This window comes from Lissotriton vulgaris, chromosome 5 (genome assembly GCF_964263255.1).
Source record: "Lissotriton vulgaris chromosome 5, aLisVul1.2, whole genome shotgun sequence".
NCBI classification, from domain to species: domain Eukaryota; kingdom Metazoa; phylum Chordata; class Amphibia; order Caudata; family Salamandridae; genus Lissotriton; species Lissotriton vulgaris.
In genome coordinates, this window is record NC_141693.1 from 211,767,612 (window position 1) to 211,793,030 (window position 25,419).

The 25,419-nt window shown below is 43.0% G+C and overlaps 1 protein-coding gene across 1 annotated transcript in view; it reads right to left on the bottom strand.

Annotated features, from left to right (window-relative positions):
* LOC147710515 (ectonucleoside triphosphate diphosphohydrolase 8-like) overlaps positions 1 to 25,419 on the bottom strand; it is a 418,351-nt gene that overhangs the window by 235,388 nt on the left and 157,544 nt on the right. The window contains exons 2-3 of the mRNA XM_086921185.1: positions 23,368 to 23,500; positions 15,346 to 15,463 (exon numbers count right to left, since the gene is read on the bottom strand). Coding sequence (XP_086777311.1) covers positions 15,346 to 15,463; positions 23,368 to 23,493 — 244 coding nt within the window. The 5' untranslated portion in view covers positions 23,494 to 23,500. The remainder of the gene's footprint in view (positions 1 to 15,345; positions 15,464 to 23,367; positions 23,501 to 25,419) is intronic.

Here is a 25,419-nt window from a genome sequence, read left to right on the forward strand (position 1 = left end):
TGTCCAAAGGACACCCTGTTGCACCCCTGAAATGGTAATGTCCACTGGTGTTGCGCACACACATGTCCAAAGGACATGTGTGTGTGTAACATACAACTTAGAAAAATGCACTAAAGTGCATTTTCATAAGTTTTTGCTATTTACCACGTAGTCAGACTTCGCGGTAAATAGCAGCCCCAGATCGCGATTTCGCAATTTTAAAATGGTTCATGAATTGCATTTAAGGAATCTCAAATTGAGATTCCTTAAATGCAATTTAGCGAGTTCTACATTTGCGATGTTTGCATTTGGGATGATGCATCCCAAAGGCAAAAATATCGCTCACAAAGGGCCAGATTCTCAGAATCTGGCCCTTTGAGAGCCAATTCTGGTTTGATGAATCTGGCTGTATGTTTCTAATTCCACATGAGTGGAAACTGGAAAAAACATGTAAAATAATAAAAATCTGTAAAAGCTACAATGAAAATGTGCAAAATATAACAGAAAGCATAGCTGGATGTCACACATTTCATCACATTCTAACGAAGGCCATACTGACGGGGAAATGGCAGTCAGGTCTACCCTATAAACATGGCCATGCTGAGTGGACGATGTGGAGAATATATGGAGACTCAACTGTACTTCAAGCTGCAATTCCTATTCACACGTTTTCTCCTCCCCGATAATATGTGGTTGCTGGACGATTTCTTCCAAAGTCACAGGAGCCCAAGTTTAAAGCGCCAACTTTGAGGTGACAGTTGCATGTCTAAGGCATGTAGTGAAAATGGCTGTTTTTTGGAAAGGGGTGTGAAGGCGCCTCAAACCTTTTCAAACGTGACAAAGGGCCTCTTCAGTGAAATAAGAGAAACATGTAAAAAATAAGTCACAGTAGAATACAGCCAGCCCAAGAACTACCCTGCTATCAATGTTAGGTTTTTTTTGGGTAACCTTGTTTGGTTCTATGGTTTTGAGATGGTACCTAGAGTTTAGAAATGAAAGAGAACTTTTTTTCAGACACGCTATCTTGTTGAACTGCCTCACCAGTTAAGGACCCAAAAAACAAGAACAACAATCTTTGTCTGCTGCAAGGTGGCTCTATGGGTTGAAAGACTACAGTGAAACATACAGTGCTCTTTGCAATGACGAAAGACTTTCATTTAATAAATGTCTTTACCAAAAACTCACAGTTCAACATCTTTGGAAACAAAAGTAGGCCTTGAAGGGCATCTAAATTAGTGATCTGCAAAGAATTGCCTCAATGACAACATATGTTAACCAGCCAACATGCCACAGACTAAAGCTTCTGCCCTTTCACCTTTAGCTTTCTAACTGAAGCTGTCCTCTCAAGCTTGAATATTGTTCAATCCCTAGTGAATTGCTGTGTTTTAATTTTCTTTTATTTCCACATCGAGGAAAGTGGTGTGTGTTCAGTGTCCTAAAAAGCAATTGCCTGTGAGGGTTCGTCTTTGGGTTTCTAGTCTGTGATATTGAGGAAAATAACTCTCCAAAGAGCACTACTGGGTGGAGAGAGTGGTTTGCCTACTTCTTTAATCACTGATTGGTGCCACAACCATTATTACCTCAACACTTCGAATTGTTTACTTCTCAATATATTATTCTAAAGTTTTACTTCTAAAAAATAAAATTGTGAGGAAAGTTGTGTATTTAGTGGTGTGGTTATGAGACCATGGTTCTAAACCACCGCTTTCCATTGCATGCGCGGATCCTGAGGGTGGCTTTTGGCATTTACTTTTCTATCAGAGCAAGAAACTTTACCAACCTATAGTTAAGCAGTGGGTCCTCTGATTTAAAGCTGGTCAGCACTGCCTTTCTCCACCTGCAGGTCACTCTTGAAATGAATCCTTTCTACCTTCAAACTGTTACAGATACAGAGCAAGTATGGCAGGCCTTCCGTACCTTTACCACAAGTGGCAACATATTAAGGTTTGCTCCTTCTGCTAAGATGGAAGATGCAGTACAGAAGGGAGCAGGCCTAGTTGGTATTTCAAGATTTTTTCATTTATATTCCTGGAGTACCTTGACCTAAGTATTTTTTAGAAGCGTGTTGTGCGGTAGCCGTTTATTGTCATCCAGGCTTGACTTCGGCCTGAGAATGTAGCCTTATCCTCTGCCAATTAGAGGTTTTTGATTGATTTCCAGACCGCTTTTTTGAAAATTGCATGACTTGTTGGGATGTCACAAAGCTGGAGCAGCCTGGTGTTTGCAAGGAATCCTGGAAGAAGCTTCTGTCAGACAATGTATTTCTGTGCTGCAGTTCTTCCAAGAGCAGGTGGTTCAGAGTGTTGGGAGCAGGTTCCTGATCATATACCAGCCGAAAATAAAGGTTCCTTGCCAAGGACTGTTTAGTTAGGCCAAACTCCAGCCGGATCTATGCTGGTGAGGATTAGTTTGAAATATTGACTAGGATTCTGTAGACCTTGACTAAAGTGCTGCCCAGAATCTCTACCTCTCATGGCTTCACTTCCGTAAGTGATCATAGGAAGTATTTTAGATTGAGCTACCTGGAAGCGTAGTGTCAGCACCAGACCTGTAAATTTCGATTTAAAGTTCCTCAGCGACACTGCCAGCACCAGACCATTCCTCCTGATCGCTTCTAGCTGTTTGACGAATTGGCATCCATTATTGATAAATATGCCTGGGTATTTATACTCTGCTGCACTCGGAATATGTGTATTCCCCAGATTCCAGACTGTTTTTTCTCCCAGGTCCAGTTAATATTGGACATTGTTTTTGTCTTCTCAAGGTTTACTCCCAGGAGATTCTCCACTGCATATGCCTGCATTACGTTAAGGAGATGGTGCAGGCACACCTGTTTGTGGCTGACCCGGACCATGTCATCTGCATACAGAATGCTGGAAAGTGCCATACACCTCAGCCTGGGAGAGTGCGAATTACAGGAGTTGAGTGTCTCCATCAGGTTTGCCATGTAAGGTTGAAGAGTGTGGGGGGCGAGCACACATGCCTGTTTAAGTCCTTTGGTAGTTGGAATTCGTCTGGAGAGGTATGTGCCCTCACCCAACTTCACCTGCACCCAGCTACCAGTATTATGTAGGATTAGCATATTCACCAGAGACCATGGGATGTTCCAGGTGGCCAGCTTCCTCCAAAGCCTGATCCAGTCTATGGTGTCAAATGCTGCCCTAAAGTCTATGAAACAGATGGAGAGGCTGCTTAGAGGACCTCGCCATGTCTATAAGCATTGCCATGGCTAGGATGTTGGTTGTTGTACCTGTGGCTTTCGAGAATCCAGTTTGGTAGAATGAAATGATTGTATTTGCTTTTGCCCAGGCTTGGAGTACCTCTAGCAGAGTGCCTGCAAATAATGTTGCCTTATTGTCAATCAGGATGACCAGGCGATACTTTTTGGGTGAGGATTTGTCTCACCTTTTGTTTATTGGAGAAATAACTGAGCCATTCCAGGAGCCAGGGAGCTTCCACAATAATTGGATTTGGCAGAAAAGAGGGTCAAGGATCTCTTCCCAGTAGACCGCATCTTGTTTGAAGAAGGCCAGCAGAATACCATTTGGTCCTGGGACCCCTTCTCTCCTGCTTCTGGCAATTTGGCACTTGACTGGGATTTCGTGGAGTGGCCTAGAGATGGGTTGATAATTACCAATTGTTGCTGGGTTGAAGCTGAAGGTCTTTAGCCGAGATACCTTCTGCCGCCAAGCTTGCTGGCTGACTTGTAGATTGATAATTGAAGGGGCCCACAAAAAGTCTGCTCAAATTGCTTCAGAGTTGTAAGAAACCACTCCCCTGGGGAATGGACGTATTAGTTTGTTCACAGTGCCCCAGAAGTGGATACTATTTTTGATTTAATATCAGAGAATAATTTCGTCTTCCCGAATTCTGTTGATGTTCCATTTTAATTTACTTAGCAAACTTCACTGTTCGCGGAGTAATAGTCAGAGATGGGAATCCCCCGGATTGTGTCTCAGCGATCTCAGCGTGCATTTTATATATTTTTTTTAGTTGCTTCAACTGATTCCATTGGGGGCTAGGAAACCATGTTTCTTCTCTGGAAATTTGGTGTGATCTTGTTTTGGCTGCCGTGGAGAAAGTGTTTGCTAGATTTGCAGTAAAGCTTTCCCATCTATTGATGTAGCTGCTTGAAAGTGGTTCTTGTGTTTGTGATTATAAATTCTTTGCTGATTAGAGCACCTCCCCTTGGCTTGCTAGTGAAGTTTTAATACTCCGCTAATTAGAGGAAGACAAACGTGAAGTTGAACGCAGAGTATAAGGAAGCCGTAGGCAGGGAGTCCTCATGAAATCTGCTGTTGAACACCCTTTAGTTGATATGTTCCAAATCGTCCAGTAGGCGTTTGGCTGATGTACTTGCTCAGTCGCGAAGATTTTTACTTTGCTCAGGGATGTTCCAGAGTGAGGACTCACCCACCACTTCCTCGGCCTTTGCGGGGCTAAAGATGGAATGGTTGACAGCAACCATAGAATGCTGGCCCTGTTCAGGACATCGCAGTTCCCTCTCAATCTATACTCAGGTTAGAGAAGTATGATGCAGGAGTCCTGCTGTGGATTGGAAAGGGGCCATGCTGTTTAACCCCTTTCCATGAGGTCCTGGCTTGCAAGTACAGTCCCTGTAGGCGGGCTTTGCTCCCCTTCTCTGAGATTGCTTTGGTCTGCCGGCAGAGTGGAGTAATTGGCTTGTGTGGGACCGAGCCTTCTGTGCCGGGATCCCTAGTTGGTAAGCCCCACATGCTCCTGGGCAGTGTTTGAGGGCCAGAGCTCCAGTCTGATATATCTGCTGAGGAGGTAGGCAGGGTGTGGTGTTTTGTCTGTACTGCCGCCAGCTCTCTGCTCTGCCTGCCTCTGCTGATGGTTCCTTTCTGTTGCTGCCAAGTTCCCAGCTTGACTGCTCTCATGGCTGGATAGTTCAGGGGTGGCGGGGGGTCGTCTTTTGTCCTCTGATGATAATGTATCTAGTACTTCCCTCGTGCCGGCTCCCCTAATTTCTTGATGTGGGGAGAGGGGTCTGAGGTCGTCTGGCTGCTATCACCTGGAAAATCCGGACATTGGGGGGTTGGCCTGGGTGATATGTCCTCCAGATGTAATTGCTGCGGAGGAGATACACAGTTGATTGATTTATGACTTTTTTTAATTCTGGCTTTTCTTCCTTTGCATCCACCTTTGTTTGGTGTTTTGGGGTGGAATAGCCTCAGACAGTGGCAGTCCTTTTGTAAGAGCTCCCCCGGTGTTTGGATACTCAGTGTTTGTGTGCACCGGTGGCTCCAGGGGTGGCTCCCTATATTCTAATGCTCTTGGCCCCGGGGTGCCAGGGTGGCCTTGGTGGCAGTGGACTCTTTTTTTTAATTTTTTTTTTTAAAACCTTTATTGTGCATCATCAGCGTACATATACGGGCCTACAACCACCTGGCCGGCCTCGAAGCAGTTATTAGCACATCCACAAGCAATAAAACAACTCAACAGTCCCCCCAGTATTAAAGACGACAGTATTTCAAAGCAGTACTTCAGTTTAACGTGACCATTGAGCTACAGGATTCAATGTGGTTAATTTTACTATTATAAAATAAGAAGGATCAGATGCAGTACATGCAATCGAGAACAGGGAGTGAGCAATGCCCGCAACAAAATATCAACAGACCAAGTAATCATAATAGAGGTATCGTTGCTAGAGTAGACTTATCAGGATGAGTAAACACATAATCACATTTCGCACCAGTCATCGCCCACCCCATGAACATTGAGTTACCGTAATAATAAGTACAAAAAGCACATGAAGCAAAAATGGCAAAAAGCGCAGTACCTAACGAGCACGCTGACCCAAAAGGAAAGGGAAGCTAAAGAAGACAAGAAAAGGAAAGAAGAAGAGACAAAAAGGCCCATAGAAACTGAAAAAGGACAAAACTAAAGAATCCCCCCCTTCCCAGCCTACCTACGGCCTACCCCCCCCCCCCCCCCCCCCAGCAGCGTGCCTGTCGCCCACGAGGAATACCCGAAATTTAGTCACAGAAAGAGAAGGAAAAGATATTTTATAAAACTGGAGGAGGTGCAATCTGTACGGGCTCCCGGCCACCCCTTCCCGCAAAAGCACTCATCCCCAAGGCCTATAGTCACTACAGCAATCAATCGAGTCAATTAGTGATGGGGAGAAGTATAAAAATATTGCACAGATAGGCGTATCAAAAATAACGCACGCCCCTCACCCCCGCCAGTACCTAAATGTCAACATTAACGGGATACATCTCATCCCTGGCCAGACCTTACAAGTCCCTTGAGGCATGTCTGCCGATTAATTCTCATTTCAGCGGGTGGAGAAAAACAGAGTGTCCAAGCAAGGACAAAGAGCAGCACAGACATACAAGATGGACGTCGCTGGCCACCAACAAGGACATCAGTACCTACGGCCACCTTCCTTACGACAGTCCCAGTACACGTAGTCCACATCGGAAACTCGAGGACAAGGACGGAAGAAGCAGGCACAGGAGACAACCACCGCTGTAAACAAGCACGGGGCAACGGCAGCAGTGTAGAGTGCGAAGCAGCCATCGTCTGTTGTAAAGGGAGACCATCAGAATAGCTCAGGCCCACGGATAGCTATCCATATTTCACCGCACATTCCAGCAGCACATGTACCCCTCCGGACAGAGGGGCAGCCACGGCGCATCCTTCACCAACAGTTTGGGGCCGGTCCCCATGGGCCAGGGGGCAATCCGACCGTGAATGCCCCAGCAGGAGCGTAGCACCATCCAGCTTCCTCCCCAACACACAGGAGCTATGCTCCCAAGCAGATCGAAAGTCACAAATAGCAGCAAGGATATCGCCGCAGGACAGCGTAGTCCTGTTCTCCCGTATCGCGGCGCGACTTGGCTGTGCATACTCCCCCCCCAGCTGTACCTCGGTAGCCAGGATAGCAGTCTCCACCCCATCCAGGCAACACTCTGGCGCTTCCATCACTAATGGGGACTGTGAGGTGGTCAGAGGCGAATCAGCTCAATACGGCCGCTTTCGGGTTTGTGAAGACAATGAAGGCAGACACCCAAGGAGAAGTCTCACGCATCGGTCACCCTCACCCCGATGGTCGCCAGCCGAAAATTTGGGAGCGGCCCGCAAAAACCGGGCCGGACCCTATGCAGCGTCGGAGCAGCTAACTGATGTGCTCCGCAGGCATATAATTCGTCCTCCAGGCCAGCGTTTCGGGGGGTGATGCACCGCCGCGTTGCTTGCCAATTAGGGCGTCCGCGGCAAAAATCCGACCGATGGTCACTGCACACCAACGGATCGATTCCGCACCAGTGCAAATGGCCGCTGTTGTTGTCTTTTCACCCGGCCATTTTCTGCAGCCTATGTCCCGGATCCAGGGTCTTCAGGGCCGCTGACTGCCCTCGCAGATTTCTCCAGTTCTGGGGCCGACAGGGATATCAGGGCCGCGCCATCGGTTGCAGCGCTTCTTCCCCAACACAGAGTATAGCGCGATGTCAGGATGATGTAAAGGATAGTCGTGCGGGGCTCGGAGGTTCACGGAGCCCGGAGCCTACGCGTCCGTTCCGATCGCCATCTTGGCTCCTCCCAGTGGACTCTTTCTTAAGTTCATTTAGGACATTATTGAGCATAGAGGGAAGCGCAGAGAGTTTCTTCACAATCGGGCCGCAACTACAAACCAGTTTTGCCTCAGACTGTGCTCATTTTATTAGTAAACTAGCAGCCCGCCCCAGCGTTGCCTGGGGCAGAAAGGGGCTGGGGGCAGTACACCCGCTCCCGCCCGACCCCCTTCCGCCCCCACTCCCTCCCGCCCCCACTCCTCCCACCTGTCCCTCTGTGCACACCCGCTCCCGCCCCCCTCCCGGCCCGACTCCCTCCCACCCTGATTTCAATGAGCATTTACTTTACCTGAGCTGCCGCTCCTTCCCGCGATCTTGACTTCACCGCCACTCCTCTGCGCCATGACGCAGCCGCGCTCCTCACTTTACCGCAGCTCCATGCTCACTTCACTGCAGCTCCATGTCTCTCCTCCTCGTCATCACGCACGTCGCGGCCAGCGCTACGTCACGGCCACAGCAGCGTCGCGGCCAGCGCTACTTTCAGGGCACTACTTTTTTTTAAAAGTTATATTTTTAAATGTACGTTTTTTAAATTTTTTTTATAGCCTATGTCCATTTGCACACACTGACAATTTCTACAATTTATCGGGTGTGTGGATTGGCGCTGTGGTTCCCGAGTTTACCTTGCCAAAAGGTTTGTGTTCTCTCTTTATAATAGTAGTATAGATTTAGGTTCTTCAGCTTCTCTTCGATGCCTGCCGGAGAGAGGTAATACCTCTTTCAGCAGCAGGCCTCATTTGTTCCCTTATCTGGGAGCCATTCACACTTCTCTGCGGGAGGGCAGACGGCTGTCTTGTGGCCAGCATCTGTGAATGGCCACTGGAAAGTTGGGGCAACAGAGTGGCAACTTTCTAAAAGTTGCATTTACTCAAAAATTATTTAAAATGTGATTTTACCGTCAAGTCCGGTTTAATGTGATGATTATTTTGGTACCTTGAAGTACCAACTTTAGAAGTCCCATTCAAAAGTTAGCATAGCTGAGTTGTCAGCGTATAAATCTGTACTCACCATTGGGACTACAAACCTTTCCATGGTATTCAATACAATTAGGGGATTTAGGACAAATGAAAATACATGTTTAACTTTTTGATACAGAGCACCTGGATTCAATAGGAATACCTTAAGGGTGACTAATATATATTAGGTATGATCTTTTTCATGGATTTAAATGACAACGTTGCGTTAGCAGACTGCTCTTCAAGTATGCAGTGGCAGGCTGGGAGACATGTTTTACTCTGTCACACTCAGCGTGGTACTATATGTGATGCAGTCCCCGGGGGAAACTAGGGGCGTATAAGTAAATTAACCTATGCCAATTGGGTATAAACCAATCAAACATATACTTCAAAGGGTCAGAGCACTGGCACTGAGGTCTGGTTAACTGACCTCAGTACACGTTCAGTTGTCAAATTAGCAACATCCATCCAAAACTTGAAGGGTGATCATGAAAAAAGAGACATTTCCCTACAAATATTTAAGAAATTTTGTAAATCAAGAAAAAGAGTCAGTGCAGGGTAATTAACAGAAAGAAATAGGGATAAAGAAAAAAGGAAGAGATAAAAAGGGGATCAGGCTGAGCAAGCAAAAAGTAAAGAAAAATAGCAAAATCAACCCAAGGATAAAAAGGGCAATAGAGTGAAAAAAGGGAGGATGAGGGGGGCGTACCCCAGAGGGGAAACAGAAGTAAAAAAAAACTAAGGGGCATATATACAAGCCCCTATTGCCACGGGAACATCACTTTTTGTGACATTCCCATGGCGATAGAGTCCTTGCCTTATTTACAAGGCAGCGTTGGGCCACTTAAAGTTGCTTAATGCTGCCTTTCTCGCAATGCTTAGCATGAAAGGGGTGGGTAGTGGGTGTTGTGGTGGGCGTTCCACTGCAACACCCATTGATTTGGACACTGCCCCCTATTTACAAGGACAGCGTAAATAGAAGGCAGCGCCAAACTTAAGACCAGGGAAAACCTGGTCTTAAGTTGGCAAAACGAGGAGAAATGCTTTATTTCTCCTCGTTTTTGCTTTTTCCATTTGTGCTGCTTTGTACAGCACACATGGAAAAAGCAACAAGCCTTGAATTGTTTATGTACAGGAAGGTGACCTTTCCTGCACATAAACAATCTTTAAAAAAAGTTAGATTTTGTGACTTCCATGTGTGCTGCATTAAAAGCCCACATTGAATAGACAAAATGAAATGTAACCCCTTGTGGGCACGAGACGGCCGGGAGCCGTCACACGTCACGGTGGATGTGTGCGGAGGATAGCCCCCGGCCGTCCGAACCCTGCCCACTCATGAAAACCCCAGCACGCGGCAGAATTTGCGCCGCGGTCAAGGGGTTAAAGATTGCTTAGGGGGACCTTCCTGTACATAAACAATCATTACCCTGCACGCAGACACCCTTGTGCTATGGTGCAAGGGTGCCTGCATTGGCGCTACACTGCTAGGTGTAGTGCCAGCACAGGGGGAATAGCAAGGCTGCACCATATTCTCGTAAATATGGTGCAGCCTTGCGTTTCTGAAGTGGTGGAGTGAGGTGTTAAGCCATAACTGCTAACGCCTCACCCCGCCACTTCAGTTGTACATATCCCCCTAAATGTAAATAAAATTAGTGAAGGTGAAAGGGGATAAGAGAGGGAAAAATAAGTGTTAAAACAGAAGCAAAGAGTAGCATCAGGAAGTAAAAATAAAAGTTTCAAGCTATGAAGTACATTCAACCCACTCATTGTTTCCACATGAATGGGTAGAGTAAAAAGAATAGGACAGTGACCATCTTCATAAAAGTGATGGAAATTAACGTATGCTGTTAACCATACTGCTTTGTAGATTCCAGGGCTCTGTGGGGTAGATTTACATGTGTGAGAGGTGTAATTTACACAGAACTGGAAGATTATGGTTTATTGTAGGTTTCTATGATAGTTCATGAGGATGGCCACAAGTCAGAGATTTTGGGATGACGACTGACTACGTAAATGATGGCCAATTAGATTAATTCTATGTAAGTATATTCCATGTGGATATTCTGAAAGTCTGCATGTCTATGCCCCTCCTTCACAGCTGAGGAGCAGCTAGTAACTCGAGCCAATTCAGCAAGGAGTCTGCAACAAATAGTCTCGTATTTATGGATAAATGGAAAGTGCAGAAGGATACAGTGTCTTTCTAGTGTAAATACAGAAATAATGTCAACTTGTCACGTTACAAACCAGGAGACAGACAGCCCATTATCCTGACGAATTCAGTGTAATTTAATTAAAGGTCCATTGTTGCCAGATCCTGCAGTTATACATTGGTCTGCCTCCACACTAAAATATCCTTTCAGCCTACTTTCCTTTAAGAAAAGTGACCATGGCTGGTTGAGCCTAGGCGTGTTGCCAACCCTTTCTGATTGTTTCCATTCAATCACTGTTTGTTTTGGCTGATGCACAAAGTTCATTGCTAGGGAACCTTGTACTAACTCTCATTTCATTCACACCAACAAACCTTTCCTCTACATCTGTCACGGTCACAGAAATGATCACTCACCTCTTCAAAATGTTGCACATTTGCTTTCAGTGTACATGGAAAAAAAGAGATGTAAAGAGATACTCCCTTTATATGAATGATAAAGTCACTGCATAATGAATGTTTTGAGTGGTAAGCCCATTTTTCTGAATTAGTAGATTCCATTGGAAGATTCCAAAACATGCAGAATAAGAAAGTAATACTGAGCCATCGTAATGGTCTGATCAATCTAGACCACTACCATAACAAAAAGAAAGGGATATCGTTATTGTCATATTCAACATTAGTAAGCCAAAAAGCAGTGCAAATAGATGCAACACTGTTAGAAATTGGGTTTCTGGAAAGCAGAGGTAGGCAAACTGTCCAAGAAGGAACCACAATCCTAGTCAGGGTAAGTCACAAACACACCCTAAATTAACCTGTGCTCACCCCCTGGTAGTTAGGCACAGAACAGTCAGACTTAAGAGGCGAAGTGTAGAGTATTTGTGCTACAATTCAAACAGAAAAACTGTGAAAACACCACACAAAAATATACAACACCTGGTTAGACAAATAGAGCTTACATTAATGAACAAAACAAGACCAAAAATACAAAAATCCAATAAGTAAAACCAGAATTATGATTTTTTGAAAGAATAAACTGAAATGTGGTGCTTAAAAGCATGATGTGCCCACCGGAGCTATGTGGTTGTGCTAGACCGAATCAAATCCAAAAGTTCAGGTCGACCATGATGGAACATGGGTCGGATACAGGTAGCAACCTTATCCCACTGCAAAGTAACTTGGTTGAGTCGTTGTCAAAGATGAGATGGGGGGTGCAGTGGAGGCGAGGCATCGTCGTTCATCCACACAGGTAGGCGATGAGTCCATACTGGGTTGCTAAACAGCAATGATACATTGAGAAAGACGTTGATGCACCGTCGGCGATGCATCAGAGTTGATCCTCGCAACAGCGGCGATTCTTCCGCAGTGGAGGAGATGCACCAGTTCTGAGTCCTTTGCATCTACAGCTATGCATGGATTCTGCTGGGGCAGCACTGTAAACCCACTTCCAAGGATCCAGGACTGGCTTGGCACCTCTTGTCAAGACAGCCTCACAGATGGCCGAGTCCCAGGGCTGAGTAGTGAGTCTTTTGGCCCATCAAGAAGTGGCTGGCCCATCAAGTAACTCCTAAGCTCCCTTGGAGGATGGCTGTCTAGAGGCAATGCACAAAGTCAAGCTGTCACCACCCCAGATGTGTTTTGGAGCCAGGCTGCAGGCACACGTGTCTTAAAGCAGAAAATGTCATCTTTCTAAAAGTGGCTTTTAAAAAATTGTAATGATAAATTTGACTTTACCATTAAAGAGGATTTATATTTACAATTCCAGTGATACTAAGCATGGCAACTCTACCTCCTTCCAATTGGCAAAGACAGCGTATTAGATGTAACAAGGAATCCCCAGTGTTAGATTATGGAAGGGGTAAGCATCACAGTAGTGTAAAACCAATTTGGGAGTGTTTCACTACCAGGACATGTAAAACTTAAAAGTACATGTCCTATCTTTTAATTATTATGGCCTACCTTAGGGGTGACTAATGTGTAATAAAAGGGAAGTTTAAGGCTCGGCAAGGGGTTTTAAATGCCAAGTCAACATGGCAGTGTGAACTGTACACACAGGTTCTGCAGTGGCAGGCCTGAGACATTTTTAAAGGGCTACCTAAGTAGGTTGCACAATCAATGCTGCTGACCCACAAGTAGCATTTAATTTCCAGGCCCTAGGCACATGGGGCCTGATTCACAGAACTAACTTAAGACACAATCCTAAACTTACTACTTTTGGTATTCACAGAAGTTAGGATTTTGTCTTAAGTTTGTCTTAAGACAGACTTAAGACAGACTTAAGTTAGGATTTTGTCTTAAGTCTGTCTTAAGTCTGTCTTAAGACAAAATACTAACTTCTGTGAATACCAAAAGTAGTAAGTTTAGGATTTTGTCTTAAGTTAGTTCTGTGAATCGGGCCCATGTAGTGCACTTTACTAGAGACTGATAAGTAAATTAAATATGCCAATTGTGGATAAGCCAATGTTACTGCGTCTTAGGGAAAGAACATGCACTTTAGCATTGATTAGCTGAGGTAAAGTGCTTGGTGTCCAAAAGCCAACAAAACTAATTCAGCAAAAAGAGGAAGAGGAAAGCAAAATGTTTGGGGATGACCCTGAAGAAAGGGCCATTGCCAACAAACGCCATTGTACATAACATAAAAATATTAAAATAAAAAAAATGGTATGCTTACTTAAATAATTGAACAGAGTTGTTCTTTAATTTAAACTTTGCCACAAGTCTACACTTGCAGTCCTACATTTCTTTAAAACATAACGTGGTCGGCAATACATCCTTCCGATAAGACCTCTCATCAAGCACTATTTACCATGAGCTAATAATATAGTTACTCACATTTAACTACCCCTTAGCAGTGACATTTATAGTCCAGAACCATACACACATCTTCACCTAACACCAATTACTTCCTTTACTGTTGGTTGGAAATTGAAGTCAATCCTCATTTCTCATCTGCAACACACCATTTTGCAGGCAGGCCTTTAGTGTCCTTGCCAAATTCCTCCATGCTCCCCTACTATTCCAAAGCACATCTGGAGTTATAGGATATTAACCATTGGCCTTGATCTCGAATGCAGGCAACTTTCATAATACTTCAACCTTCAGGTTGGTCTCCATGTCCCTTAGACATTTGTTCTTTGTTCCTTTGAAATACATTTTTTTTCTCACCCTACCAGCACTACCAGTCACATTCACCAAGTTGTTGACCTAGGGAATCTCCTAGAATTCATATCTCCTTTGTGTCATCAGAAAGTAAAGGAGGCAAGAAAGTATAAAAATGCAACAAGCAATTAAAATCATATTGTACTGTCCAGCCACCTAAAATTCATAAAAAGGAAAACAGCTGTCTCTGCCACATTTCTGTAATGGCATTATATGGTATAGTCCCCGAATATTGTAACCAAAATAGCAGTGGGCAGAACTATTGTGCACTAAATTAATATTGTTTACAAAAATATCGCACCATTGGTAATAATTGAAAACTTATACCCAATAAAATGATATGTTTGTAAATGGTATATAGGACAACGTATTCTGTCAGACAAATATTTTAGTTATATTACTCAACCCTCATAAACAATGGAGTTTGGAAAATTTCCAAATATTCCACCGATGTTTTAAAACTTGTCACATACACATATTTCCCAATTTCTTTGTATCTACTTACAGCTTTAGCTCCACTTCCAGTTCATTTCTACTGAATATGCAGCTTCCAGTAGATTCTCTAACTAATTTTGATCAACCAAAAATAAAGCTTTTCATGAATCAGTACCTTTTCTGTCTGTAATGCACTTGTAATTAGGCAGACAGTAACGTTTGTGAGTAACTTAACCCGTTCACCAAACTCTAAATCAGGTCTAAATCACTTTATGTCCCTTTAGACTTCTTAATATCACCATCTCTGGAGTGGAACGTGCAAACATCATGCGGCAATAAGAATCTAGCTGATGGAAAGACATTGGGTTAGTAGAGCTGGGCATAGTCAGATAAGTGGAATTCCAAATCTAGGAAATCTCAATTACTTGCAATAGCTGGAAGCTTTCATGATAGTCCATGCTGCTAGTTCAGTCAAATTTGAGAAGTGTTGCACTGGGTGATCTTCAAGTACAATTCAATTTAATTTTGGAAATTGGACAGCACCCTTCAAGAGTTATACACTATTGCAAAACAGTTGTTAAAAACGAACATACAAATAGACAAAGTATTAGTTTTCCCAAATGTTCAGATAAGACACACAAAAGTTGTGACTTGGATTTTCTTTCTTTTATTCAGTTTTTATTCTTTATTTTCTTTTTTTTTATAGTTGCGAATAGCCGACGCGTTTCGTCCGTTGCCGGACTTCTTCAGGGCTTAAAATAATCTGTCTGATTAAGCGTTTCACATCCGTCTCGGTCAGGCTTTCATGGCGTTTCTTTTATTACTTGGAAAATTGTAAGCAAGATCACAGATCCTAGTCACAGTCGTTGTCGACAAAAAACAAATGCAGGCCCACAGTTAGGTCAAGGGGCTGGAACATACAGGAGCATCGAGTTGTGGCCTTCTGGTTCAATTTAAGACTTTAACTCAAGGATGGAAGGCCTAGGTTAAACAAGTGGACTCCTCCCTGTAATTAACAAACCCTTGCATAGGTAACAAATGCAGCTGATAATAAAATGACTCCTTTACTGACCTTTTGCTTCGCATGCATCAATTTGATTCACAATGCCGGTGTCATTCTCCTTGTCTGCTGGCCATGTATAAACATATAGGGATGTGTGAGAGGAGCCAGCATCAAAGACCATTCCATACTAAAGAAGAAGAAAACAGCAGTCAATAAGAGAAGACATATTGCATTGCTGGTGCTTGTGATGTACTTGTTCTGTTTGTGATTGAAGCTAGCATCACTACTGAATGTGCTGTGCCATTTATCTATGTATAGTCTACCTACTCTGTGTGTGTGTTTGATGGAGGGGTGCATTGTTTGTTACCTGCTGTATTGTACTCTTTGTATTGAGTTGCCAAGTGGCTCAATGTCATGCATGACATATTTACCTAGTCCCTACTTTTTAGCCCTACATCATTTTACATTCGATACTTCTATTTTTTCCATTATTTTTGTTAATATACATACAAAATCCCAGCTTGCAAAGTTCTATTACTTTTAAAGATGAGGACTAGCTGAATTTGGCATACATTACATTAATATTGTTATTATGAACTAAAGTTATAATGCGTGTGAACTGGGAGGGGTATCTCGGCAGCCAGTAGGATACAGGCCAACAGAAAGCTAGGAATTAAAACAACACTGGTTTCAGTAATTGCCTAAACATGAAATAATCAGTGCACAGGCGAACTTGTAAAAGCAATATAAAGCGGGGAAAGGTACTGAGAAGGACCTACTGCCAGTGCGGGATTTTCTCACCCGTAGGTTGGTGAGTAGTGCTTTTTCACAAGATCGTAAGAGTTTGTCTGGGCAGTAAGGGTAGAGTATGACAGATAGATAACTTAGGGCCTGATGTAGGTCGGTCAGTAACGGACGAAAATCGGTATTTTCGGCCGTTACCGACCGGTATTCAAGAATTGGTATGTAGGGGCACAATTTTACAGAATCGGTAAATTTACCGATTCAGTAAATTTACCGATTCTGTAAAATACCGAATTGGTATTTTTACCGATTCGGTAAATCTCAGATGTAGGTGGGACTCTTCTGAGTCCCAAAGGCCCTACAAAATACCGAATTCAGGTGTGCATGCACATGTGTGCATGCACACTTAGCCATGTGACAGACAGACATGCCCTTAGGGCATGTCTGTGTGCCACATGGCGCACATGCCTATTTGTGGGGTGCCAGAGGGTGTCAAAGTGACACCCCCTGCACCCTTGCAAAATTCGGTATTTACCGAATCTGTAAATACAGAATCGGTATTTACCATTGATTCCTATGGGCTTCAAAGCCCATAGGAATCAATGGGAAATACCGATTCTGTATTTACAGAATCGGTAAATACCGATTGTTACAGATTCGGTATTTCCACATCTGGAAATACCTACATATCCACCCTTTAGATTTACCGATTTTTAATTACCGATTCGGTAAAATTCGGTAATTAAAAATCAGTAAATCTAATTTACCTACATCTGGCCCTTAGGCCTTTATCCATCAGAGCTTTGTGAGTGAGACAACAGATTTTAAAAATAATTCTTTTCTGGACTGGTAGCCAATGCAGTAAGTGTAGTATGGGGGATGACACAGCCCTGGGAGGTAAATTGCAGACGGGTGAAGTGTTCCGAACAACTTACAGTTTGGATAGCAATGTCTCATTGCTGAGGCCAGAAGGGCATTACCATAATCCAGTCAGCTACTTACCAGAGCCTGGACCATGGTTTTCCTCGCAGAGAGTGGAGGAACTGAGAAGGCTCTCCTCAGCAGGCGCATCATGTGAAAGCAGGCAGCTGTAATCAACAGGACATGCTCTTTCATAGTGAGTGACTGATCAAGACGAATGCCCACGTTCTTGACTACTTTTTTAGGAGTCGGGACATGCCTTGTTCTATGCGGCACCAATCAGGGACGCAGAGCTGTCGGACCTCACCGAACAGCATGATCTTTCTTTTATTAGCATTTAGCTCGAGGTAATTCTCCAACATCCACCCACAATCGATTTCATTCCAGCAGAGAAGTTATCTTTCACTTTGGCAAGGTCTTTGTCAAAGGAGATTAGTAACTGCGTGTTGTCCTCAAAGGCTTTGGCAATCTTGGCGAGGGTGGCGACATATATGTTAAAAAGCGCATGGCTCAGGCACAAGCCCTGGTGTACACCCTTATCCAATGCATAGTGCGTGATTCATAAGAACCCAGAATAATAGTTTAGGTTCTGTTGGTAAGAAAGTCATCAAACCATTGTAAGGCATGTGCCAATCTCCTGCAGTCTTAGAAGCAGCTTAGAGTGAGAGACAATTTTAAATGCTGCGGACCATCCAACAGTACCAGCATGGATGACTGATTCACATCAAGGGAACAGTAGCAGCTGGCAGTGAATGAGGGTGGAGGGCCGGTGGAGGGGGAGTAGCGAAAAACAAAATACCGGCTGCATCTCTCCTCCGCTTCTCCGGCGAGTTCAGGAAGCATCCAGGCTCCCCTTAGCCAATCACAACTCTGCAATGCCGTATTCTGATTGGTCTGAGCAGTATGGATCGGTAGAATAAAGAGCAGATCACTGGGGAAAGCTGATTGGAAAGAACCGCAGATTCAAGGGGACAGATGTCGAGAGGAGAGCCAGATTTGGCTGATACAAGCACTTTCTGGATTGACTCAGGGGAGAAATTGTGACAATTTCCAAAGCTGTAAGAGCCATGGGAAGGTGTGTCAATGCTTAGTACCTCACATGCCTGATCAGAAGCGCCAGGAAAGTTTAGATATATCACATTGATTTGTCCTCAAAGAAATTAGCTAATGAGTCACATAGTGCTTGTGAGGCTTGTGTTTCTTAGGAGCAAGCATTCTGGCAAGTGAAAGCATTATGCACTTTGAATAGTTGTACAGCTGAGTTCTCAGCCTGCTCAATTTGATTGGAAAACAAAACTTTCAGAATTTTCTTTTAATTACCCATGATACACCATTAAGGAAGCTCTTTAGGCCTCATATGGAGCTATTTGCAGCAACGATATGTGTGATGGATGGTACCGCTTTTGCAGAATATTCAGAACTTCTTCTGTGAGAAGGTGGTTTGACAGCTGCTGCCTGTGCTTTAATTATTGCTAATTGGGGGCCCTGTTTCACTGATGCTATGCTGCACCATCTTTTTGTGTGGCTACAACTTTCTGTGTCAGAAACATCTTAAGAATTTATGTACCACGGGTTTAGCCATATTTTTTTCTTCCTAAAGCCTATTGGGTCATTTACGTTTTTTTTGTCAGACTGTTGTGCACAGAAATATCGTCAGGCATAAATATTGGGCCCGATTCACAAGGTAAAGTGAGACGAAAGTCTAACTTTATGACTTTTGGTATTCTGAAACTACTACTCGTAAATGCCCTTTCTGAATACCGAAAGATGAACTTTATGACTTTCGGAATTCACAAAGGGTATTTACGAGTCGGAAATACCCTTTCTGAATACCGAAAGATGAACTTTATGACTTTCGGAATTCACAAAAGGGTATTTACGAGTCGGAAATACCCTTTCTGAATACCGAAAGATGAACTTTATGACTTTCGGAATTCACAAAGGGTATTTCCGACTCGTAAATACCCTTTCTGAATACCGAAAGATGAACCTTATGACTTTCGGAATTCACAAAGGATATTTACGAGTCGCAAATACCCTTTCTGAATACCGAAAGTCGTAAAGTTAGACTTTCGTCTCACTTGACCTTTGTTAATCGGGCCTATTGTGTTGTAAATATCATTTACAAAACATCAAAGCCAGTTGGCGATATGCTTTTAAACAACATTTAGTACAAAATATTATTATTATACAATATTCTGACAATGATAATTCAGAAATACATCTCATTTAGACCCTCGATGTAATAACAGGAGAAAAATACTCCAGAAGATGTTATAGTTGCACCCGATTTAACTATGCTTGTAAAAAACAGCAATAACAAGTGCCACAGACCTTTGTGCTCCAATTGTACACATATTTACTCCTACAGCACGGTTTTGTACCAGCTATTGCCACAAGATGGTACCTGAATAGAAACTGCCCGCATAAAAACATGAATGATCGCTATTTGTGCTCACTTCTTAATAGATGCTGACACTGAGCACAAGAAGAACCAGGGCTTTTATATTTTCTTTAAAAAGGTAATGGTTTTGTGTTATCCCTAACCCATTATCTCTTTAACTTTTTTTAAAAGCATGGTTCATATGCTTAGGGTGTGATGGTTATAGATCAAAAACATATGTGGCTCTCTATTTAGTTATGGTAAACACCCATTTAACACCTTTATACTTTCTTTCAGAGACAGGCAGCTGGCAAATGTGCTTCCAGCGTTGGATGAAAGGGATTTGTGAGAAGAAAGGGCTTTGCTATCACAGACGTAAAGGTGGGTGATGATAACACCAGTGGGAGATTGACAAAGAAAAAAGCTGGTGTACAACATCATCATATGCCACACAAAATGTGGTACTTAATCTGAATAACTGTTTTAGACCATTATTCACCCAAAGGTTTAAAAGATTGTGGATAAGGAAATCTCACTCACACCTTTGTGGCATGCTTCCTCATTGGTGTCCTTGATGGATGGGTGAGAACTGGCTCAAAATGAATGAGGAGAAAACTGAGATTATGGAGTTTGGAATGGATAGCTCAAGTTGGACCAACCGCAGGTGGCCAGAAATGTGTGGTACTCTACCCATTCTGGCATCTGGCAAAAAAAACCTGGGTGTGATTTTTGATAACACCTTAATCTTTGACACCCAGATAAATCGAACAGTGAGCTCCTGCTTCTGGATTATTTAGATCTTGAAAAAATACTGCCTGTTCTCCCAAAAGAACTGAGGGTATCAGTGGTCATTGCGCTTATCACCTCTCGCTTAGACTACTGTAATGCCCTGTATCTAAATGTAATTGTAATTGCAATTGTAAACAAAGTTTATACAGCGCACTGTAACCCAACAGGCATCCTGGTGCTAAAAGAGAAGGTAGTGTAGAGTCACTGGGACCAGAACAGCTAAAAGTTAGATTGTAGGAAAGAGACAAGTTTTTATTTGTTTACGAAATGGTAAGAGATCATTCAGCTGTCGCCAACCAGTATTCACTAAACAAGCTCCAAATCATACAAAAAGCAGCTGCACGCTTGGTCCTGGGATTACCCAAACACTCTTCTGTCAGGGAAGGATTGAGATCCCTTCAATTGTTGCCAGGATATAAGCGGGTGCATTTTATAGCTCTTTGCTTGGCTCACAAAGCTCTCCATTCTCAGGGCTCGTTTTATCTTAGGACGGCCTTTTATTGGTATGTTCCGTTGAGGCCTCTTAAATCAGCTGTACGTTGTAAGGTAGTGGTTCCTCGGTGCAAGAAAGCCAGATGGGGGAGCGGGCTAGAACAGTGGCGGCAACCAGGCTGTGAAAGTCCCTCCTGGAGCACACCAGGAACTTAAATTGGCACCTGATTTTTCACAAGCAGGTGGAAACTTGGTTATTTGTAAACTAATCTCCCATTGAAGTTGTGGGATAGTTAACGCTACTCTGCTTGGGGTTCCTCATCTTTCACACAGTCTCCTTCTCTGTTGTGCTTTGATGACTTCTGGTCTAACACAATCTAGAAATGTTATAATTACAATGTATCCCATTGAGGTAGGTAAATACCAATGGTTGGCCTCAAACTCCATGCTGAGGGAGTTTATAATACATATTGACTATATATATATGCAGGAATCCAGAATGATAAAGTTACCTTTGGATTAAAAATCAAAAGATATCTCTTTATATAAGGTAAAAGGAATAATACAGGGTGACCTTGATTTCAATGACTTTTACATCCTCTATGTAGTGCTAACATGTTTCAGCCATATTAAGTGCTCATATGGACCAACAGCCTTCATCACGGCCGTACCCGTTCCCTGCCTAGTCAGCATTAATATTCTTGCATACATGGTCCAACTTGGGAACCACACTCATACCTCTATTGGTTGAAAATAGTACTAGATGTTATCCTAACTTGGGGTTACATTTCGTGCAATTACGGCATAATGAGGGGACAGTAGGTTAATATGCTGGCATCTTCTCTTGTGGAAATTGTGACTACAGAGAGTGCCTCCTTTTCACAACCTAGCTGTGTCCATTCTATGTAAGTTAAAACTTTCACCGCTGTTTTTGTGAGAGACCTCTTCTGTGTGTCAGGGTATCTTGCATTGTTGCCCTTATGATAGATCTCTTTTATGTGTGGAGAAAGTGTAGGTGGCCTCTGCTCATGCTGTGCCCATTTATTGTGTAAAGAAAGAATACACTGCTGCTCCTAGTGCTTTTCTATGTAGACTGGTATTTCTTTCACAAGAGAATTGTTAACGGGCCACTTTTATCTTTTATTTTTAACACGCAGTTCCCTTTTTTAATGTGTTTTTACTTTACTCTATTTTATTTTTGGGAACGTTTTTGAATATTATGTAAACACACATATATAAAATGTAATATATATATATATATATATATATATATATATATATATATATATATATATATATATATACATTAAATTCCACAGTCTGCTTCAAAGCAAAAATGCGCACTCGGGAAGTAACCGCCAAAGAAATGTATTCTTAGTTACACGCTACGCGTTTCGACAAAGATTGTGCCTTGATCACACGTTAAACCCCACTGTATGGGCTACCATGTTATGTACACAAATAAACACAAATGAGGTAGTGGAACAAGTCATTTGACTTTGCATGTAAACGAAGCCGCCATCTTTGAACGTGGAAATAGTGCAAATCGAATAGAAAGTTCATAAAATTTGTGCACATTGTCACATGTCATATCCAAATAGTACATTGTATGTATAATTTTTGGAAAAGTATTGGTTGTGAAATAATTAAATAAATAAACCAAGCAGTGTTAAGACGAAGATGGAACAGAATTGCATGTAAAAAAGTGTGCCGCGATGTCTATCAAGGGGAGCCGAGTGAAACGTGCCCCATGAAGCTCCATAGAGCCTATTGGCATGGTAGTTCCTATTCTATGGACAAAGACGCAAATTATGTACTTGCTAATTTGTGAAGCCAGCACAAATGCAAATAAACAAGTGTGCATATAAATTCTGCAGCTCTACCATGGTTCTCATCTGTGATTTACAGACTGCACACAGATAGCTCAAGCAGGCACATATATACTATTATGTATATATATATATATATATATATATATATATATATATATATAGATATATATCTATATATATATCTATATATATATATATATATATATATAGATATATATATATATATATATATCTATATATATATATATATATATATATATATATATATATATATATATATATATATACGAAATTTTCACCTAACTATAACGTTACTTCAACCTTGGCCCAGCACTACAACTTATCAACGTGACGATAATGCCCCCATCCTCGCAAACAATCTCTGGCCCCTCTTGTCTTGCCTCTTCCCCTGTTATCCCCTCTACGTTTTGTGCCATATTTGTTTGAGCGCTGAGAAGTTTGTTTCACAAAACAAGTGAGTTTGTTCATGTCTATTGAATTGGAAAAGGGAAACAGTCTGCAGTCTCACTCAGCCGAAAGGGCACGTGATGCAGTTTTGTTTTTTGGGAGAACGGACACACTCATCCTCTGCCCTCCACCCCTACCAAATGAATGGCCCTGACTTGCTCTTGCAAATCCCTCCACCTTCTGAGCACGAAATCTCGAGGGCACTGTTTGACCATATTATCTCCATTTTAGTTTGAGACAGTAATCCTCTGATATGTCATGAACTGAATGCGGGGCCCTGCCTACAGCGGCGCCCATGGAAACTAGCACCCTGGTCCTGATGCTAAAAAATGGAGAGGCAAGGATGCTTTAAAGGATACTGGTTTTGCCTTAGAGAGGCCTCCACGGCAAGGTTGCTGCTGGGATTTAACACTCCTTCCCATCACAACATGAGGAGAATGCCTGGCTCGGATATCAGGAAGAAGCAGAAAGACAGATTTATGGAATAAACGATTGGGTACCAACCCAGGCAGCATCACTTACCTTTAACGAAGGGGCAATAATACTGGTCCAGTTAACGATGCTTAGGACAAGGGCAACTACTGCAGATCCAATTAATAGGGCTAGGATAATTCCTACAGCAGTTTGTGTTCTGCCAATGCCTTTCATGTTTCTCCTGCGTGAAAGAGAGAGAGAGATGGGTTTAATATTAAAGGCTTTGTAGTTCGTTCCTGAACTCAGCTCCATTCTGACCACACATCCGTTCTTTCATAATGTACCTCTTGTGCAGTATAATCCAAAATGACTAGAGTATATTATCGAAGTTTCTTCCAATCCTGAAACCCCTGCTGGTGAAAGCTCTGCTGCCTGCTCAGCGTCCTCAGACAACTGCTGTCCAGGGTTCTAGGGGAGAGCCGTTCTAGAATCCCTGAGCTCATGCACAATCCCAGTTGAATCATAACACTGGCATAACTCATCCTCCCCCTTCACAAAATACCAAACAAAGCTACTTAATAAGTAATATGCAAGAATAATATGCACAACAATTATATATAAATTGAGATAATAGTTTAAGCTACAATACTAATAAGGACAAAAATGAACTAAAATAAAGACTAAAATAAATTGGAACTTCTTCCCCCTTTATAGAAAAACTAAGTTATAGACTAAAATGAGGTACAAACTTAAAATGAACTAAGAAAAAGGAAAAAGCTACGAATTTCTCTTTTCTTCACACATAAAATCATCAAGCTACTGGTAGTTTTTTCTTAACGCTTCCTGTCCGTCCAGTTCCTGAGATGCCTCTACCTCCAAGCCTTTACTTGCACTATCAGGGCCGGATTGGAAATCCAAAGTAGCCCTGGAAATTTTGTCATACCAGCCCTCACACTTAGTTGGGGGGGTGGTGGGGGGGGGGGGGGTGAGCAAGCGTGAAGCACTCCTGCTTAACAAAACCGGTCCCCAGCACTGCTGCTTTTGTTACTAGGGGCAGATATTGCAGCATCGCTGCAAAACCTGCCCCAGGAACAAAACCGTCCCCCACCAGTCCAATCCCAGCCTCCGTCCTTCCAGCCTCTTGGGTAAACACCTGATGCCCGCTACGGCCAGTCCGACCCTGTCCTTAGTACTTTGGTTTTCCTTGCCCGATGTTAGACCTGGTGCCCTTGGCGCGGTTTTACCTAACTTTATGCCTTCAGACTTCCTGTTTTGGCTGACTTCGTTTTTGCTGGTCTTAGGACTCTGCACACTTTACCAATGCTAACCAGTGCTAAAGGGCTTGTGCTGTTTGCTCAAAACATGGTAACATTGTCTTATACCCAATTGGCATATGTAATTTACTAATAAGTCCCTTGTAAAGGGCCCTACATGTGCCCTGGGCTTGTAAATTAAATGCTACTAGTGGGCCTGCAGCACGATTATGCCACCCACTTAAGTAGCATGTCAACATGTCTCAGGCTTGCCATTGCAGGGCCTGTGTGTGCACTTTTAAACTGCTATGCTGACCTGACAAAATAAACCATTTGTGAGGCCAGGCCCAAACCCTCCATTTTATTACACAAAGCCACCCCTAAGGTAGGCCCTGGATAGCACAGAGAGCAGTGTGTAGTGTACTTAAAAAGATGGACATGTACTTTTAAGTTTTACATGTCCTGGTAGTGAAAAACTCTTAAATGTGTTATTTACTAATGCAAGGCCTATCTTTTCCTTAGGATAACATTCAATCAATCAATCAATCTGGATTTGGAAAGCAAGGCTAACCACCCGTGAGGGTTTCCAGACACTGAGAGTGCTGCTGCAGGGGGCTCAGTAGAACATCCAGGTTTTGAGTCCCTTTTTCAGTAGAGAGAATGAGGTCCATAGGTGAAGTGGGAAGTGGTTCCAGGACCTCACGGAGAGGTAGGAGAGGAGTGTCCTCCACTGTTGCTGCAGTGGATGCACGAGGTGTGAGCGAGGCAAAGGGAGGTGGAGCGCAGGTGGCAGGAGAAAAAGGTGGAAGTTCAGTTGGCGATTTATGTATGCTGGTCCCTTGGTTTATGTAGGGCTTTGAAGGTGGGGATCAACATTTTGAACTGGCATCTCTTCTGATTTGGGAGC